At 44.1% G+C, this 19,799-nt stretch overlaps 1 protein-coding gene across 1 annotated transcript in view; it reads left to right on the top strand.

Annotated features, from left to right (window-relative positions):
* GRIA1 (glutamate ionotropic receptor AMPA type subunit 1) overlaps positions 1 to 19,799 on the top strand; it is a 236,637-nt gene that overhangs the window by 18,090 nt on the left and 198,748 nt on the right. Inside the window, 1 exon segment of the mRNA XM_018559555.1 lies at positions 14,439 to 14,576. Within this exon segment, the coding sequence (XP_018415057.1) occupies positions 14,439 to 14,576 (138 nt within the window).

Here is a 19,799-nt window from a genome sequence, read left to right on the forward strand (position 1 = left end):
TTTTTTTGCTGTAGAGCTTTGTGATACACATGATCCAGGCACAGAGTGAAGGATGGAGGGCCCCAGACTGAAGGTAGGGGGCCCGGGAACCTGCATTGTCGGCGGTTACCAGGGCCCCCTTCCTCCTGTCTGGGACCCCCAAGTGACAGAATGCTAGGGCCTACTCACATCTGGAACTATGTGACCCTGATAGTTCTTCCACTGTATAGAGGACTATAAATCCCAACAATACATTATACAATGCAGAATACCACCAGCTACAAAGCACTACAAATCTCAGCAATATATTATACAGCAATGCACAATACCACCAGCGATAGAGGACTACAAATCCCAGCAATACATTATACAGCAATGCACAATACCACCAGCTATAGAGGACTACAAATCCCAGCAATACACTATACAACAATACAGAATAATATAATTTGTTATAGAGCACTACAAATCCCAGCAACACATTATACAGCAACGCAGAATACCATTATCTATAGAGGACTGGTGCCGTATCCTGGTCCTCGGTGCCATGGAGCTCTGGGCCAGTCCCTGGGCACACTGGCCCGCGCCTGCTCCTCATTAATGGGCTGCTCCTAGGATTTCATGAAAACGTCTCCACATCCCCCTGCCAGCTCCCATGACCTCCCATGCCAGCTATGGGGTACACAGCTCACCTGACCTCCAATCCTAGCTATAGGGTACAGACCACACCTGACTTCTCATCCCAGGCTGGGGTACAGAGCTCACTTGAGTTCTAATCCTGGCTATGAGTTACAGAGACTACCTGACCTCTCCCCCTGCGATCCTCCCGCTGCTGGCAGCCTTGGGCAGCCCTCTACCTGCCCCACCTCTCTTCTTCCCCCTACCGTCTGTGTCCACTGACCCCCTCCTGGCTCTTCGCACTGTGCCACCTCTCTCTCCTCCCAATGTGCCACCTCTTTCTTCTCCCAATGTGCCACCTCTCTCTTCTCCCACTGTGCCACTTGTGTCCAGTGCTCCTCCCCCAGTTCTTGCACAGCTAGGACTGGCACGGCAACGCTCTAACGGGAGATCTAAGGGAGATCAGTACTTGATCTCCCTTTGATCTCTTCTCCTGTCCCCGAATGCAGGAAGTGATGTGTATTACATCTAGGGATTCGCCGATACCGGTATTTTGGTACCGAGTACCGATATTTTTTACCAGTACTCCCCGATACCAAATACAGAGTATCGGAAGTCCCATTCAGGAAGCCAGGCGGCCTGTAATGACTCACCACCCGGCTTCCCGATTATCAAGGAAGTCGTCCCATGCTTCTCGTCACTATGTGACGAGAAAGCATGCAGCCGGCTTGCTGGCCAATCGGGCGCCAGGTGCCGTGTAATGATGCGGCGCCCCGCTTCCTGATTGGCCACGAAGCCGGCTCCATGCACCCTCGTCATGAGATGAAGAGCGAGCATTAAGCCGTCTTCTCGGCCAATCAGAAAGCCGGGTGCTGCGTCATTACACTGCGCCCAGCTTCCTGATTGGCCAGTTTCCCGACCAATCAGGAAGCCGGGAAGCGCGTCATTACACGCTGCCCTGCTTCCTGATTGGCCCAGGAAGCCGGCTCCATGCTCTCTCGTCACGAGTGATGAGGGAGCATGGAGCCGGCTTCCTCCGGTGCAAAACACAGAATATCTATCTATCTCATCGTTCTGTATACATATCTGATTGAACTAACTATCTATCTATCTATCTTTCTGTAGCGCTCCCCTTTTTTCAGGGGAATTTCACATTTCACTAAGGAGGGACCGATGTCGATACTATTATCGGTGCCAATATCGAGTATTTGGGCGATTACTCGTACACTCCCAAATGCTCCGGTACCTTCCCAGATACCAGGACTTCTGGTCAGGGGGAGATTTCCTCTGACCGGCAGTGATGCGAGGGAACATGGAGCTGGCTTCCTTGCCAATCAGGAAACTGGGCTGTGGGTAATGACCCGCCTCCTGGCTTTCTGATTGGCCGGGAGGCTGGCTTAATACTGACTGGCTGTGAAGCTGGCTTCCCACCCAATCAACATCGAGCTGGCCAAACAGCCGGCCCGATGCTGATTGGCTGGGAAGCCGGCTTCCTGACTAATCAGCATAGAGCCGGCCAAACACCATGGATCTGGCTTCCCAGGCAATCAAGAAGCTGTGCGGCAGGTAATGACATGCCGCCCGGCTTCCTGATTGCCCAGTAAGCCGGCTCTATGCTAGCGCAAGTACCGGTATTAGTATTCGGTATCGGCGAGTACCGAAAGATAAATATCATTACTCGTACTCGATAGCGAAAAAACGGTATCGGTGCATCCTACTTTTCACCTCAGGGGTTTGGCCTTAACCAGTGTGTGGGATGTGGAAGCAATATTGGGTGAAGGTCACTTTAAGGATTTTATAGTGCTTTATTCCATGAACTACAAAAACAGGGGGAGAGGGTTGCAGACATCTCGGACAACAAAGAACTCTAGACTCACTGAATGCTTTCCAGCTTCACAGTGCAAAGGGCTGAAATTGCAGTGACACGGTGTCTGATAATCATAGCTGGTCAGCAGGCATGTTTGAGACACCAGACTCCCTCCGAGGTCCAAGCCCATCCTGGCTTTTCTGGCACCTCCAACAGACAACGTTCCCCCCTGGCTCTCCATTCCAGGAATAATTCCTGACCCTGACTAGGACCTAGTCACCTGACCACCTGTAGGCTTCAGGCCTGGTCAGACAGCACACATATAACACACCTCCCCCAGGCAGGAGCCCCGGGGGGGAGGGGAGGAGAAAGAGGCTCTCATGTGGTCAGACCTGGATATTTATGTATTTCCCCAGCATGCACCACTGGCCATGAAACTCCTAGCGATTGGCTGGAGAGATATAGATATCCATAATATTCCATTACCGTGTTTCCCCGAAAGTAAGACCTACCCCGAAAATAAGACCTAGCACTATCTTATTCCATTGCACTGCTCTGTGGCATGGTTATACCCAGCAGCAGGCAGATACAATCAATAACAGAACCTTTAGGGAAAGCCAAATGAGTAGACTATGGGGTCTATTCACTAAGCTGCCGTAGGCAGCCGAGTGAATGACCGACCTGAAGTGAAGTGAGCCGAACACTGTTCGGCTATTCACTTCAGGCTGGTACGGCTGATTTCAGCCGTACATCGACTGAAATCAGCTGTACATCGGCTTGCTTTGAGATTCGGTTCTACTGAACCGAAGGGGTCCTGGGGCCGAAGCTAGTCAAAGGATCGGCTAAAGCTACTGCTAGATCCTTTGGCAGCTTCGTGAATAGACCCCTATGTAATCAGCTAGACTGCATACAGCCCTAGCAAACTTAAAGGTCTATTCACAAAAAGGTGACAAGTTTGGAGAAGTCAGGAGAAGTGAATAATCTAGGCCAAAATAGCTGATTTGAGTTCAGTTATGTTGTCCTAGATTGTTCATTTCTCCTGCCTTCTCCAAACTCTTCACCCTTTTGTGAATAACTCTGTTAGATTCTTCTGCTAAAAGTAGTCACCCCACTTAGGGCAAGGTGGCTACATATCTATCTATCTATCTATCTATCTATCTATCTATCTATCTATCTATCTATCTATCTATCTATCTATCTCTATCTATCTATCCTTCTTTCTGTCTAATCCCCTTTTGCCCAACCTGCGGTTTTGGGGAACCTGCAGACATTGGTCTGTGTTTTCCTTACCTATGTGCTTACTCCATCCCTTTTTTTAATCTTTAATCTTTTATAAAGGACCTTGCTGAGGAAAAAAAAATAATTTTAAGGTGGCTGTATGGAGGACAAATGTGAAAGCTTTGATTTTGTAAAGGGGCTGTAATAGCACTGATCTCTAGCAGTCTCATTTGATGTGTCTCCAGACTATGGGGTCTATTCACCAAGCTGCCGAGGGCAGCCGAGTGAATGACCGATCTGAAGTGAAGTGAGCGGAACACTGTTCGGCTATTCACTTCAGGCTGGTACGGCTGATTTCAGCCGTACATCGACTGAAATCAGCTGTACATCGGCTTGCTTTGCGTGGCTTCAGGGTCGACCGAACATGCTCAGCATGTTCGGCCGACCCGAAGTGCAGAAGGCATTCGACTCAGCCGATCCAACATCTGGATCGGCTGAGCCGAACCTCCAGCAGGCTTCTCACTGCTGTTCGGGCTATTCTTAAAAATGCCAAACAGCAGTGAGTAAATAGCCGAATGCCGCCGAGCGGAACCCCTTCGGTTCTACTGAACCGAAGGGGTCCTGGGGCCGAAGCTAGCCGAAGGATCGGCCGAAGCTACGGCCAGATCCTTCGGCAGCTTCGTGAATAGACCCCTATGTGTGTCTCCTGGAGCATGTCCCCAGTCTCCATCAATTTCTATAGCATGTCTTACAGTCTCTAACTATCTCTTGTACTAAGCGCATAGTCTCTGACCATCTCCCATTGCCTGCCCGCAGTCTCTGACAGCATTCTGTAGCATTGCATACACTGAATAATACGTGCAACACTTTGGTGATGTCAGGGGCCACACTAAAGGTGCCCATACACCTTACGATTATCGTACGATAATCGTATGCGATCGACTTTTCGTACGACAATCGTAACGTGTGAATAGAGTGCCCGACCGATAGTACTGTACAATCGTACGACTTTTGACGGTCAAGCATGTTTGAAAACTTTGGTTGATCGTACGATATTCGCATGGTTGGTGGCGTTTCCGTCCGTCAAATGTCGTACGATTAACACTGCGCATGCGCAAACGAAAATAATTGCGGTCAATTACCGCAAGTCGTCCAGGTGTTTTTTTATAACTACCGCTGATTGAACCTTGCGATAATCGGGGCAGGATGGGGCCGTCGTACGAAAATCGTACGACGGTTCGATCATCGGACGAAAAGTTTAGTCCGATAATCGTAAGGTGTATGGGCACCTTTACCCTTTTCTATCAAATAAGATGACTGCCACTTGTCTACTCCATCTGGATCTCTGTCTATCCTGATCAAAGCCATGACATTGAACAGTACAGTCAATTTCCTGCATTAACTATATACTCCAGTAAGATTGAGCCTGAAGCATAAGGTGCCCTAACCTTAGTGCAGTTGAAGAAACACATATATACATGGACCACTCAGTATGAAATACAAAACACTTCACATTTTAAAAAAAGACCCTAGATCATCTATAGCTATGCACAAACACATTTTAAAGCAATACATGTGACATTCATTACACATTTGCTACAGGTGAACCAATCACTGAAATTTAAACTCATGCACCAGACAGCTAGGCCTTCAGTGAAGGTTTGGTAAATACAACATTCATTGCTTTATAAATATACCCCAAAGTACAATCCAACTTAATTTAACTAGGAAAATAATCTCTTTATTCTTATTTGCAATAATTATGCATATTTATGGCAGTTGTGTGATGTTGTCCATCAGAGTTTGACCACACTGTCCAGTGCACTCTGTAATCTCACAGATCTGGTCAGACATCCCCCTCTCTTCCTCAACACTATAAGTCTGCAAGAGGATGCTTCTGATGACATCTGTGGCAATTTCCGCCAACACAGAGCAAGAGAGTAAGGAATTAAAGTACATATCCATTATAAGAAAAGATTATTAAAAACTTTTTTCGCTGAGTATACACTTCAATAGCCAATGTTCGGTTTTAGGTATAGTGAGGAAGGGTTAGAACTTCTATCTGGTTTGCAGGTGTCCCCTTTGAGGATTTTCTTCTTACTTCCTGTCAGGACCTAATAGGAAGTAAAAAGAAATGTTCCCTATGGGTCCAGTAAACATCCCACCGCACTCCTGACCGGTATACCCCTCGAGGATGGGTGTTGAAGTGGCTGCGGATGGCACTACTCAAATGAATGAAGATGCAATATGTTACCAGAAATGTGTCTAAAAAAAAGTCTTCACTAATGTATATACATTTTGATGGTCATATTGAGCCTGATGAAGGACCGTGTGCAGCAACAAAACGTCACTATCCTTATGGCAAAATGTATATATGCCTAAAAATACTTTTTTTAGACACATTTCTATGGTGCGCTGATGACATATTGGGGTTGATTTACCCAAGGCAAATAGGCTGTTCACTTTGCAAGGGTATTTGCACTTTGTAGAGGAAGTTTCCCTTAGTCTAGTGAATGAGGTGAAGTTCTGCTGACTTCCATCATCCAATCATGTGCAAGCATTCTGTTTTTTTTTTCCTTGCATATGATTGGTATTCTTTGCAAAGTGAAATATCACCACATTCACCAAGCTAAGGGAAACTTCCTCTGAATTGTGCAAATGTCCTTGCAAAGTGATCTGCCTATTTGCCTTTAGAAAATTAACCTCATTGAATCTTCCTGTCCTCTATGAGGACACATGCAACGATAAAAGCATGTTTTTATTTTAGAAGAAAAGGACCGGGATAGAATTATATTGCATCCTATCTCTCTGACACCCATTCCCTCTATTTCTTGTTCTGGTGTCGCAGGGACAGAAGGTAATGTGAAAAGTGAGGAGTAAAGTGATATCTTTCTCACTCTATCAACAATTATAAAAGGCTTTCGGCTGGAATTGGGCTTTAAAGAGGACCAACCAAGAAAGAAGGTCAAAACCTGTCTTTAGAGGTGCTGGTTCCCCTTGTTTCTACCATTAAGTAAAATACGTTGACAGAATTGAAAACCATTAAATACTTTATTACCTTCTGTCCAACTTTCTTCTCATGTCCTCCAAAAATGAATAAATGTTTGACCAAATCTGTCTGTTTTTTTTTTCTATTCTGACATCGCGTGTCAGAATAAAGAAAAAAAGACACAGCCCTGTTTCTCTCCTTGGCGGCCGGGTGCAGGAGACTCCCGGGCCGCCAGGGAGAGTTAGCTGTTTGGAGATCAGTGTCCCTGGTTAGCAGGTAACCAGGGGCGCTGATCTCTCTGTAAGTGGCCGGAGCCAGCCGTAAGATCACGGCTGGCTCCGCCCAGCTGTCAGAAGCAGGCTGTCGGCCGGCCAATGCATATGCGTTCGGCTTGGCTGAGCCGCTCGGTCATGAACGGGAGCTGTACGGGGTATTATGAATAGCCCGTACAGCACCCCTTCGGTTCTACTGAACCGAAGGGGTCCTGGGGCCGAAGCTAGCTGAAGGATCGGCCGAAGCTACGGCCAGATCCTTCGGCAGCTTCGTGAATAGACCCCTTATTATTTTCTATTGCATATTCTTTTAGGTGTCTCTTAAATTACACCTGATATCAGTGGCGTCACAAGGGCGGTGCGGGGAGGTGCCGCCCGCACCCGGGTGACACCATTAGAGGGTGACAGTCATTTTGGTGTCACCCCCTCTAAAAAGTCGGGCACTAGGTCATGGACCGAGAGCCCAACAGTGTCAGGAGAGAGGAGGGGACCCATCGGCATACCTCATCCCGCCGGGGAAAGTCCCCTCCTCTCTCTGCTGGCGTCCAGCACCAAGATGGCTGCCGGCAGGCGTCAATTAGATGATCGTGCATGCACGATGACGTCACGGTGGACTGTCACCCGGTCTGTGCTCCGGGTGACACCCGGCCTTGGGATGCCCCTGCCTAATCTATATTTACTATGTTAGATATTGAGGTCAATTGTGAAGGTAAAGAATTAAACCCATTTTAAAATATAGCTACACTACATGGCCTAAAGTTTATGGACACCTGACCAGCACACCTACCTATATGGCCAAAAGTATGTGAACATTACATAGAAACTACTGAGCTCAAGTGGTTCCAATGAAGGGTACTGTTAATGCTACAGCATACAAAAAGCGATTTTCGAAAACTGTGCTCTTCCAACCTTCTGGTTACGGTTTGGGGTTTGGGTCTTCTACATAAACCTGGTCCATCAAGACATCATGAACACCTTTTGGATGAACTGGAACACTGATTGTGAGCCAAGTCTTAACATCCAATGTCAGTGCCTGACCTCATAATTGCTCTTTAGGCTGAAAAGGCCCAAATTCCCACAGATAAACCCCAACTTCCTGTGGAAAGCCTTCTCATATAGCTGCCACAAACGTTTGCCCATATACTATATAAGAACAATGGAAGAGAAATAACTATACTAAGCTCGCAGAGGATTTTTAGGTGTAAGCTATCTGGTTCAGATGCTTTATTCTTGCTTTTCTATAATCATTTTTGGATCATATTAACATCAGGCCTCTGTGGTCATATCAGTAGCTACAGGTTGTGGTGGTGGCTGTGAGGACTCAGATTACTCTTGAGGTAGAAAGATGCTCTTGAGGTAGAAAATGGTAGAAAATGATGAGTAATAGAATGAGGGCTTTGTTTAATGTTAGGGCCTAGTTTAGGGGCTAGTGTCAGGTTCACAGATAAGATTTTAAGGTAAAGTTTTATAATTAGGCTAAGTTGAGGGGGATATTAGGTGTTAAGGGCTCGTGTTTGATGTTAGGTTCAGAGTAAAGGTGAAGATTAAGTATTAGGGTTATATTTTCCTGTATGATCAGGGTAATTGTTAACAGTGTTATAGCATAGATTAAGGGATAGGTGTTGATTAGAACTTTACATATTAAAGACTTTATGTATTATTTAGGCTAAGTATAAGGTTAAGGGTGAAGGTTAAAAATTATGGCCAGATTAAGTGCTACGGGTTAAATGCTATGGCAACATTTTTTTTAGCTTTGTATTCCATGTGGCAGAGTTCGAACCTCTCTTATGTGTTACTATTGGTTTAAGTGAGCTCTGTCTCCTGTACAGAACTTTTGTACAGTAAATGCTAACTTTTTTGTTACAGGAACAGAAGGTGAAAATAAATCTTTCAACTGAGAAACCTGTTAGGGAGACACCTGTCTAAAGCGGAATATACCCTTGCTTTGTAGAGATCTGCTTTTGCTTCTTGTTATGTCTTTCAGAAATTTCACAGACCTAATGGCCCAATCTTAGCACGAATGGCTTGCACTATGTACCATACTGTCTCAGAAATTCTATGTCATTTTAACCAATCCATTTCAAAATTTCATTCTTCAGCTCTTATTTTCCAAAGAATACCCATAGCTGGGTAAATACGGAGCAAATTCTGGCCTCTTAAACAGAAATCAGCCAAATTTCAATCTGTTGGTGACCCTATCCCCTTGACAAAAGTCGATCATCGACTTTTGGCAAAGGAACATGTTGGAAATTCCTCCGCCAAGTGGTGCTTGCAGCCAGTTAGCTGCAAGGAAGCACTATTCGGGTGTTCTGACAGCGGCCGGCACCGCTGTCAGAATACAAAGCTGGCTGTCGGTGGGAGATTCATCCATCCATGCTGAACAGTCTGGATCCATCCAGTCTGAACAGGAATCTTTTATATTTTTTTCATTCAGCCTGCAGGTTAAATGAAAAAAATATAACGGTGTATACCCTATTTATATCGGGTTAGATTTTAGGTTCTTTCCCTAAGACATTTCTCAATGCGTATCACTGAACCTATGGTAGCACTGAACACCTGCCTTCCCGATTTCTGGTATTAAGTCCTGCTCTGTGCAGCTAAGTCTCTTGGGAGTATGGTTGCTAGGAAAACAGCACAGACCTGTCCATTTACTGTGGTGTTTGCTTGCAATCTAGAGGTCCAGAGTGGACAATGAACTTGGTTCAATACCACATCTGGCGTATACTGCCTGAGGCAAAATTCTTGCCTCATGGTAGTGTAGCCCATTCATCCTAAGTGGAGTGGCTCTTTAAATTTAGTGTTGCTGGAACTGTATTCAGTCTGGCTGATTTGTAGTTTGTGATCATTTGGTCATTCCTAGGTGTTCTGCTATTGTCTACACCTACCTGTAGTGGGGTTTCACCCTGCCACAGACTGGGGCAGCCAATGGGAGAACATTGTGGGTGTTTAGGCATCTTCAGCCAATCACTAGGCATTGGATGCCAGTGGTGCATGCTTGGGAAGTGCATCAATACTCAGGGATTGCCATGTGCTCAGGGAGCGGTTACCGGGTGTAACCCCGCCAAGACATCACCGCGCATGCGTGTGACATCACCACGCATGTGCGCGATCACGTAATCGTGCGCGGCAATCTTGTCATCGCGGACGCGCGGCGATCTTCTGATACCTGCCTGCGGCCATCTTGGTGATGGAGGCCGGCAGAGAGAAGAGGGGACAGCCACCCGGCGGGATAAGGTATGCCGCCGGGTTCCCTCCTCTCTCCTGATACTGTCAGGCGTTCGGTCCATGACCAAGCACCTGACTTTTTAGAGGGAGGTGACACCAAAATGACTATCAGTCATTTTGGTGTCACCCCTCCAATGGTGACACCCGGGTGCGAGCCACACCCCCCGCGCCTCCTTGTGACGCCACTGCCCTAGACCTAGCCTGGGGGTAGGCTGTACACAGTTGAAGAAGCTAACTAGGCAGGAGGCCAAATGTGGACCCAGGTGGGGCCTGGAACTGTCTGGGATTGAAAACCAGAAGAGCCCTTAAAGGGTTATTAAACCCTCACTTTTTTGCATAGCAAGCAGTAGAGCAGTAGCAAGCAGTAGATATATGGAAAAACCTTTTTAAAAAACCTGTTGAAACAGGTTTAAACTCACCTGTGTCTTCGCCACTCACTCCCGTCTGAACATCTGAAGAGTCTACGGGTGGCCGCAAAGGATCTTGGGGTGGGCGCATGCGCAGTTCAGATGTTCGGCTGGGAGACGAGGAGAGACACGAGGTAAGTATATTGAGCAGCGTGCACCCGCACAGACTCTGTGGGACATGGGAGAAGAGGAGGACAGATGAGTCAGCGCTGGATCGGAGACCCACACCAGCGCTGGATGGACAGCTGAAAAGGACAGTTAAGAAGAAGATGATCGAATAAAGAGGCATCATTTAAGATAAGTCCTGACATTGAGGGAGAGGGGGGGGGGAGGAGGAGGGATAGCCTTCAATGTCACTTTAAATGCTGGAGGTGCCAGAAAGGTCAGGGTGGCATGGACCTCAGGAACATGTTAAGGGAAGATCTCAAGTATGTCCTCTATCCAGTTGTGGTTCTATTGCACAGTGTCATCCTCTGCTCAACTAAAGTAGGAAGCTGGAAGGAACTGGTGTGTCTGGAGCAGGGGCGTAATCACAGATCATGGGGCCCCATAGCAAAATTTTGATGGGGCCCCACAGCAACTTCCTTACTGTCAATAATATTAAAGTCAGGTAGCAGGAGAACTGCCCGCATAGTCTCCCCCTGTATATCCCTGTACATCTCCCTCTTCCACTCCCAGGCCCCATAGCAGCCGCATGGGCTGCTATGACTTTTGTTACACCACTAATAGGAAGTCTATTTTGTTCATAGATGTTTGTAGCCATTTACCCACTCTCCCAATTTTGACTGTTCTACAATAAAGCATTGAGAAAGTACTTGTGCCCAATTTACTGTTCACATCCCACATCCCTTCTAAGGATCCATTCCTAAGAGTGACATGTCAGCCCTCCCTGCCTCTAGGGTTCTCCACATGCACTTGGGGGTCAAGGGGGCGCTACGGTAGTAATAGGCCTGTCAAAGACTCTATTTTGTTGGTATTTGTGAGGCAATAATTAGTACAAATTTCTGTAAAAATAAAAAAAAACCTCAAACAATGCCGGAATCAGTGTTTGCCCTTTCTTCCAACACTGAGTCGGTCTGCTTTCTTGATAATTTTCATGGATAGAGATATGCGGCAGTTATATCCGATATAATCACTCAGAGAGCTGGAGCATTTCTCAGTGAGGCAGGCAGACAGTCATTATGTTATCATTTCAAAGTGCTTTTTTATAGTTAGGAAAGGAATACAGACTCCATTATAGACAGGAAGAAGATTCTTTGGATGGTAAAAGCCTGGATTAATAGCCACATATATGTATTAAAGGCAAATATGATAATTTAATAATGGTTTTTTTTTCTTCACGTCCTCATATGTTTTTGATTGTAACTGCTATAACTGATTGTAACTGCTATAGTCGGCTTCCCACTGTGGACAGGTGGGTGTGCAAATGGTACGAAGAAACAACTCAGCAAACCAATTCCATTACAGTCATTAATGTGTGACATTTCAGGAAAAAGTGTCATTAATAAAATTATACCATTATTAATGGACATTCATGACATTATTAATGGACTATTATAATAGATTACTAATGTAGGAAACAAAAAGTTAAATTGTTCAGATCTACCATCCATAATCAGAGCTGTATTTATCATAGCGAAGATTCAGAAGACACACTTAAAGTGACATTAAAGTCCAAAAATGTTTTCCCTCCAATGTTAAAGTTAGCACTTACCTTAAATGAGGTCTCTTAATCCGATCTTCCTTTTCTTTCCTGATGTTTTCATCTGACCCCTCCAGCGGTGCAGCAGCTCTCCGATCCAGCGCTGACTCCTCTCTGCTTGCAGGCACTTCCGATCCAGGGGTGTCTGTATGCGGGTGCACGCGTCCATAGACTTACCTTGCGTCTCTGCTCGTCTCCCGGCTGAAAATCCAAATTGAGCATGTGTCCGCCCCAAGATGCTTTGCAGCCGCCCAAGTAGTTTAGGATTCTAGGGCGGGAACGCGCGACGAAAACAGTTTTTTTTTTTACTTTTTGCCTATATCTCCTGCTTAATAGCAGGAGATATAGGCAAAAAAAACGGAGGGTTTAGAAACCATTTAAGTTTATGAAATGTAAAACTACTGTATATTTCTTTTCTCTCACCTGCTGGTCTATGCATCCAAAATATGCTGAGCATACAACAAAGACAGCACTCTTCCTGCTATTGTACATTATAGCATTAGTTTTTACAAAAATAATCATAATATATTCTCCGTTGGTCAGGTCTAGTTTTAGCAAATGAGGTATACCTGAATATACTGAATGAGCAGATTTTTCCATTAATGGATTTTTTTTCTTCCCTGCTGGCATGGGCATATTCCAAGATGACAATGCCAGGATTCATCGGGCTCAAATTGTGAGAGAATGGTTCAGGGAGCATGAGACATCATTGTCACACATGGATTGGCCACCACAGAGTCCAGACCTTAACCCCATGGAGAATCTTTGGGATGTGCTGGAGAAGACTTTACACAGTGGTCCGACTCTCCCATCAATACGATAAGATCTTTGTGGAAAATGAATGTAACTCTGGATGGAAATAAATGACATTACATAAGCTTATTAAAACATTGCGACGGCAGATGCGTGCCGTAATCAAAGCTAAAGGCGGTCCAACGTAATATTAGAGTGTGTGACTTTTTTTTGCTAGACAGGGTATAATAATAATAATAATAATACTACGATAGAAAGAGCTTATATAATTGGGCATCATCATTTAGGTGTCCTAGGGCAGCACAATAGCCAAATAAAGGCCTTTTTATAATATGTAAGTGCCATGTCTTTTCAAAGGAAATTAGCATTAGGTCTAAATGTAAGAAAAAAATATATTATATTGCAGCTTACCAGTCTTTAAATGTGGAGGCTACAATAGTTTTCTTTTTTAATATATTTTATCCTTGGTTATCCTACCAGTAACACACTTTCTGTCCTAGGAAGGCAACACTTACTCACTGTACTGTATTGGAGCAGCATTGTTACCCTCAGACAGGAAGTTGGTTATTGAATACTTCCCCCTCTCCTCACCTTTACTTTAAGATTACCTTACATTATGATCACATTTAAAATACGCTGCAAATAACATCACATTTTGGTTCTATTTAATTACATTGCAGAGTTTCTTGTGCCATGTCTTGGGCTATATACTCCTTGTATGCCCTGTGTAAATTCTATTCTGGTACTATTATATTTATAATCTAACAGACTGCAAAGGGAGAGTGTATGACCTTGTTTAATATTGCCTTTAAGGATGCAGACCACTAGGAAGGAGGGAGCTTGGGAAAATCATGCATCACATGTCCAGCATGAAAGGGGCTGGCAGTAGGCTGTCTTATTTTGTAATTTTCGCAATAGCACATGAAAATAAAATGACAATACACAGTTACTATTTTTTTTTTAATCTTCAGCATTTATAATTTAAAACAAGTTCTTGAGCTCCAGGCAAGTAACTTTGCGTAGGCTGAGAAAATGTCATCAGTCTGCTGCAGGCAGGGTGAAGCATTTCCTCTGTCTCCTCTGCCTTAGTGACCAGACTGCAACGTTGTAGCTTTTAAGAAAGTCACATAATGAGAAGCTGCAGCAGGGGGCTGATTTGTTTAAGACATTTGTGCACAGGCACCATTGTGTGTTCTATGAGCCAGCATTTCAGTCTTTGAAGCAGATGCTGACACTGGATATTACCTAAACAAATATTGTGAAGTCCCTGCATGGGCAAGACCCAGGTTCAATTGAAGGACAATGCCAGGGAGCGGAAAAAAAATTGCTTGCTTAATCTGAACAGGCCCTAGATTGAAAAATCCAACATGTATAACAGTTATATACTTTATATCCTATTCTTAAGAGAACAAAATGCTTTAACTGTATACTCTACTGCTGTTTAAATCTTCTTTATTGTCCTCCACAGGGGGCCTCTTCCCAAACCAGCAATCCCAGGAACATGCCGCCTTTCGTTTTGCATTATCGCAGATGTTGGAGCCCCCAAAGCTTCTGCCCCAAATTGATATTGTGAATATCAGCGACAGTTTTGAAATGACCTACACCTGTAAGTAACAAGATAAACCATTAAGCGTTGATTGGCATCTTATAATGTCCATTATTTTTTTTTTTTTTCAGTGGCCATCTATTGGCAGAGGTGCAAATGCTTTAAGCTGTTTGCTGTAGCAGAACGCAAGACGCTTATCTTAATTAAAAAGTATTTACTAAAAGTCTCTTGGCTGAAAAGATAATGGAAAAGAAGCTGAAAAAAAAAAATGTGCCGTGTTTATTCACAAGAAAAGGCTAATTAAAGATGAAGGCTAAAAAAAAAGAAAAAAAAAAGGAAAAAGTTTAGATTATTTTAATTGAAAGTTGTTAAAGGCCAACTCTTGCTAAATACATAAATGGCACATATACATGAGAGATGCTTTAGTTGCCAAAAGATTTGTTAAGCATTAGTACATACTCGTATCATCCAAACCTTTCCATCTGACATCCCTGCATCATTTTATAGCTGCAGAATATTAGGAGGAAGACATCACTTTGCATAAACTGTAATTCTCCAGAGTCGGTGCCACTGTCCTGTCTCCTACCTACTCTTCTTTTGCTAGGGAATGTTACCAGTCCAATTATGTCTTTCCCATGTCTCCCTGCTCTGCCGTCAATGGTTTTTTTGTGTTTTTTTTTCCTCCTGCTACTCTGATTTCTACTTTTAGATGGCATGTGGTAAAATTATATGATTTTTGTAGCAATGCATGAGTATAATAAAATGTGCTTTTATATGGAGTAGTTATTTAATTTGCTTCCTGGATTCAGTTTAGCGCCAAGGGCCAGATTTATTCTCTCTCCTGCCCCAATGGCAGGTTCCTCAATGCGCCCCCTTGTTTGCAGGCTGCATACAAGTGATCTCGGCGACATCGCCGAAATCAATAGTACAAAACAAGCGGCCCGCTGTACATTTCGCTCTGCATTCTCAAAGCAGGGCTAAATGTAGAAAACCACTACATGTCCTGGGCGTCGGGAGATAGGAATTCCACACCCCTGCTGCCCCTCTACTCATTGCTGCCTCGAGGCAGGGGCTATAGTTGGCATTGTGGCAAATCCAGTTCTGATAGCACCTGCAGTTTTTCTCCAATCTGGTACTTATTAGGTACATAAGTACAACAGGGTACCCCTGTACTTGTGCCAGAGGTAACACACTGCTCCATTGACTCACTGACAGAGTGTGTCTCAGCTCCGATTTATAACAATCAAATAAAAAGATCAGGCATCAAGAACTTTACACCGATGACATCACTGGCAACACAAACTTTATTCAGACTGGAGAAATGCCATAAAGTCCTGCCCGCGGTCTTCCTCTTCTCTGACATGTTTTACTTGTAACAGTCTTAGATCTCTACGACTAAGCCTGTTACGGGTGAAGCGCATCAAGATCAACTGGATCCATTCTGTTGACTAGGGTACCCTTGTTTTTGAGTTTGATGTCCAATGAGATTAGCTATAAGTAAGGTGCTGTTGAACCCTTTGCAAATTGCACCTTATTCTGTGTCTATCGTCTTCATTAACTGAAATTAACATGTTCAGATAAGTTAATAGTTTCTATTTGTTAACAACCAGAAAACAGAAATGCCTGAGGACAACGAATGACTGCCCTCTGATATGCATTGCTACCGTAAAGCTGACCCTACACCTCAACCCCGCAGGGCTGAATGAGATAAATCACTTGATTCCGCAGAAGTCAGATTACCTGATAAGTGTCTGCAGCTGATTGGCAGCACTCATTGTTCAACCAACAATTTATTTTTATCGAGCTGGGTTGTGCCAGCAGTGCCATTTATTCAGTTCACTTGCAGGGTAAGTCTAATCTGATGTATCAGAATCACAGGCTCTCCGAAACATGGCTCTTTCAGTGTCCTTAGAGTTTTCAATGTCAAATGAGATCTGCAGAGCTGCACATGCAGACATCTTTTCTGGTCTTTGAAGAGGGCATTTACAGAATATACACAACCAATCAAAAGATCAAAAGGTCAGATAGATGTTCTGAAGGGGCGTGAGTGGTGCTCCAGCAAACACTGCCATCATGCCAATTATTCAAACTATATCTGTATTTCCAGATGAAAAGGTTTCACAATCCAACAACCAACACATTATTAAACAAAATGATAATACAATTTGTTAGATACTAGAGACTAAACATGATATCAATTAGATGTGTATACCACTTAGAAGATCTACTTTTATTATGATTATTCTTGTTATTATTATACAGGATTTGTTGAGCGTCTGCACAGTACTTTATTAGCCGTCTGAGCCTTTAATATAGTTATGTTTAGAATACAACTGGTTGGCATCTTGTCATACATTGAACCATGATTGGGCTTTGGTTGTTAAAAAAAATCTCAGACCAGAATATTTATTGCTTCACTTGACTGTTTTATGTCCAGTTTAGGACAGGGCTGCATTAGTTGTCTTTTGAGGACTCTGCTAATGAAGGTTTATGACACTGCTGTATTCCTTTCTAACTCATATGCTTTGTGTCAGTGTGTTGTGTCAGCTGGACTTGTTTGTTAGTCCCATATGCTACCTTCCATGAATGCCTAGCATAGACTAAGATTTAAATATGAACATTTTTTATATTGACTTTTGTATTTGGGAGAAATTAGGGCAGCACTGTGTGCAGTGTGAATTCCCCTTTCACTGCACAAACTTTGGGGTTATCAGGCCTTATTATCCTCACAGGGAAGAATAGGGGTCAGTTAAAAATAACTGTACTTTAATATAACTGCAATTAAACCCTTTGCTGCCTTTTTTGTTTGTTATTGGGGGCTTTTTTTCAATAATTTTATTTTGTGGTTTTTGTGAGGTCAGTGGTCACTTTTACCTGGGACCCTGACCATAGGTTTTTTGTTTTTTTTAAAGTAGGTTTCTGTTTCCAGGTTGGTGCTTTCTGGAGTTTTCATTACTTTTGTGAGATTTTTTTTAAAAAATTTAATGTTGATAGGCTGCCTTCTGTTTGCAGCATGCCGCTGCATCATTTGAAAGGAAAAAGAGCTAAGTTCAAGAACATTGTACACCTAAATCAATTTTAACTTTAAATCACTCGCATTCACTGCTCTCCTTATTTCTAAAGATGAACGTCAGGTATGTACCATAGATCTCCTATCCCTAATTTAAACTGCCCTGCTGTTGCCCAATTTTACACTGCTGTTTCATCTGTGGTCCTTTAGTTTTTAATGAGAGCTTAATAGAAACTGGCCAACAGCAGGACAGTTTTGAACCAATGAGAACAGGTGCAGCTTTAACCTACTATTGGCCAAAATGTGTTGCTGCTAAAGCTACCTAAAAATAAAATGATTGCTATTACCCCTAAAAAAATCAACGCTCCCATTCTCACTACTGACTGCTGGGTCCAAGAATCACACAACAAACACCAAAGGGCTCCATGTTGCCATTTAGGCCACAGGATGGGCAGCAGAGGCCTACGGGCTTCCATAATGGAAATCTGGTCCTGTACAGGTTTTTTACTTTATTACAGATTAACTATATATTCCCTTTAATGTGGTTGTTGGGTTTGCAGGGAAAAGCTAGCAGAAGAGCCTAGTGTACATTTGCTTCATATATTGGAAGGGGCCATATTTTTGGGGAACCACTTTTGAAATCCACACCACATGCTAAAGTCATGCAGACTAGTGTTCAGGGGTCATCCTACTTAGTAGATAAAAGCCCACCAGCAGATCAGTGGGCTGTTGTGAAGTGAATATTTAATTATTCATTCATCAGTAGTGTACAAGATAGTACTAATTCTAGGGATTATTAGTCACATTAAGCTTAAATCAATAAGCCATTAGAATGTATTTAAGGAGCAAGTAATGGATTACTGGACACTAGATGGTGATCTATCAATACTAGTCATTGTATGGCTAATTGAAATAAATTGTACACAGGAAATACCAAAATGTATACATGAAGAATACCACCAAAAAAAATAGGGATATGTCATTGCTGGCCTCCTTCTGAATATGTTTTGGCCTGGCTGTGTCTAATTTAAAGGAGAACTATGGGGTTGAGGCTTTTCCCCATAGTTCTCCTTAGGTTAACGGGAGGACACAAACTAGCGTCCTCCCGTCACCCTAGGCTCACCCTAGGCTCAGTATACCACGAGCTGAGACGCCACAGTATACCACGAGCTGCTGCTCGCGGTATACTGAGACGCCGCAGCTGAAGCGGATCCCGACAATTGTGCCGGGATCCGGCCAGCTGCGTGACTGACAGCTGGCTCTGCCTATCTAGAGGCAAAGCCAAATGTACCCGCCCCCTTCCCCGTCCGTTCCGCCAGTCAGCGCTAAACTCTGTCTCAGTCATCTACCCAGAACAAACAAGCAACCAGGGCCGTCTTTAACGCAGGGCAAAAAGGGCACTTGCCCCGGGCCCAATCAAGGTTGTGGGGCCCAGAGCATCTGCCCCTTGAGCCCGCTGCCCGCAGAAAATTGCCGATCGGATTGCATAGAATAATACGTTATGGCAGCGGCCACATACGGCAATGCCATAACGCATTGTCCTATGCAATCTGCACGATCGCATCCTAAAGTTAGCTCCTCCCCTGGCCCCCGCCCGCATAGCGTGACATGTCACACGGCACGGGCTTCACTGGAGGATGTGAGGCTGTGCGCACGGGTGCCTCACTCAGGACTGGTGCCTCATCCGGAAAGAGAAAGACTGGCACGAGGCGAGGACTGAGGCAGGTGAGAAAATAAAAAAGGAGAAATATAAAGGAGATATACAATTTGTATATCTCCCTGAAAAGCTCACTCCATTTCTGTTCTGTCCTTCATATATATGTGAATAACATGATGGGGCCTACTAAAAGGAATGACAGAATGGAATGCCCATAGACTTTGACAGGGGAAGAGAATGCCAAATGGAATGCCCATAGAGTATAATGGGAAGCATAGTATCAGATATTTTGTAGGCAAATCTGAAAAAGAAATCAACTTATCCTTTACCACAGATCTTCCCCGTGTATAGTAACATCTTTTACAATTGAAATAACTTTGGATTTTTTCTGTTTTCTATGGAATGACAAGGGTGAATAACACCAAGAATGCCCATAGAGTATAATGGGAAGAAAGATGGGCCTTGGAGTCGAGAACCATATGACACTGCGCGAGCGGGAAATGGCCGCAAATTAAAAACGTGCAGCGATGCCCGTTAATATACATGCGATCCGCCGCTTGTATTTCGCGCGGATCGCTGCGGCCCCCCCTCCCTCTGCTGTCCCCCCGCCATCGTC

This window comes from Nanorana parkeri, unplaced genomic scaffold (genome assembly GCF_000935625.1).
Source record: "Nanorana parkeri isolate BGI_ZX_2015 unplaced genomic scaffold, ASM93562v1 scaffold403, whole genome shotgun sequence".
In the NCBI taxonomy this organism is placed as follows: Eukaryota; Metazoa; Chordata; class Amphibia; order Anura; family Dicroglossidae; genus Nanorana; species Nanorana parkeri.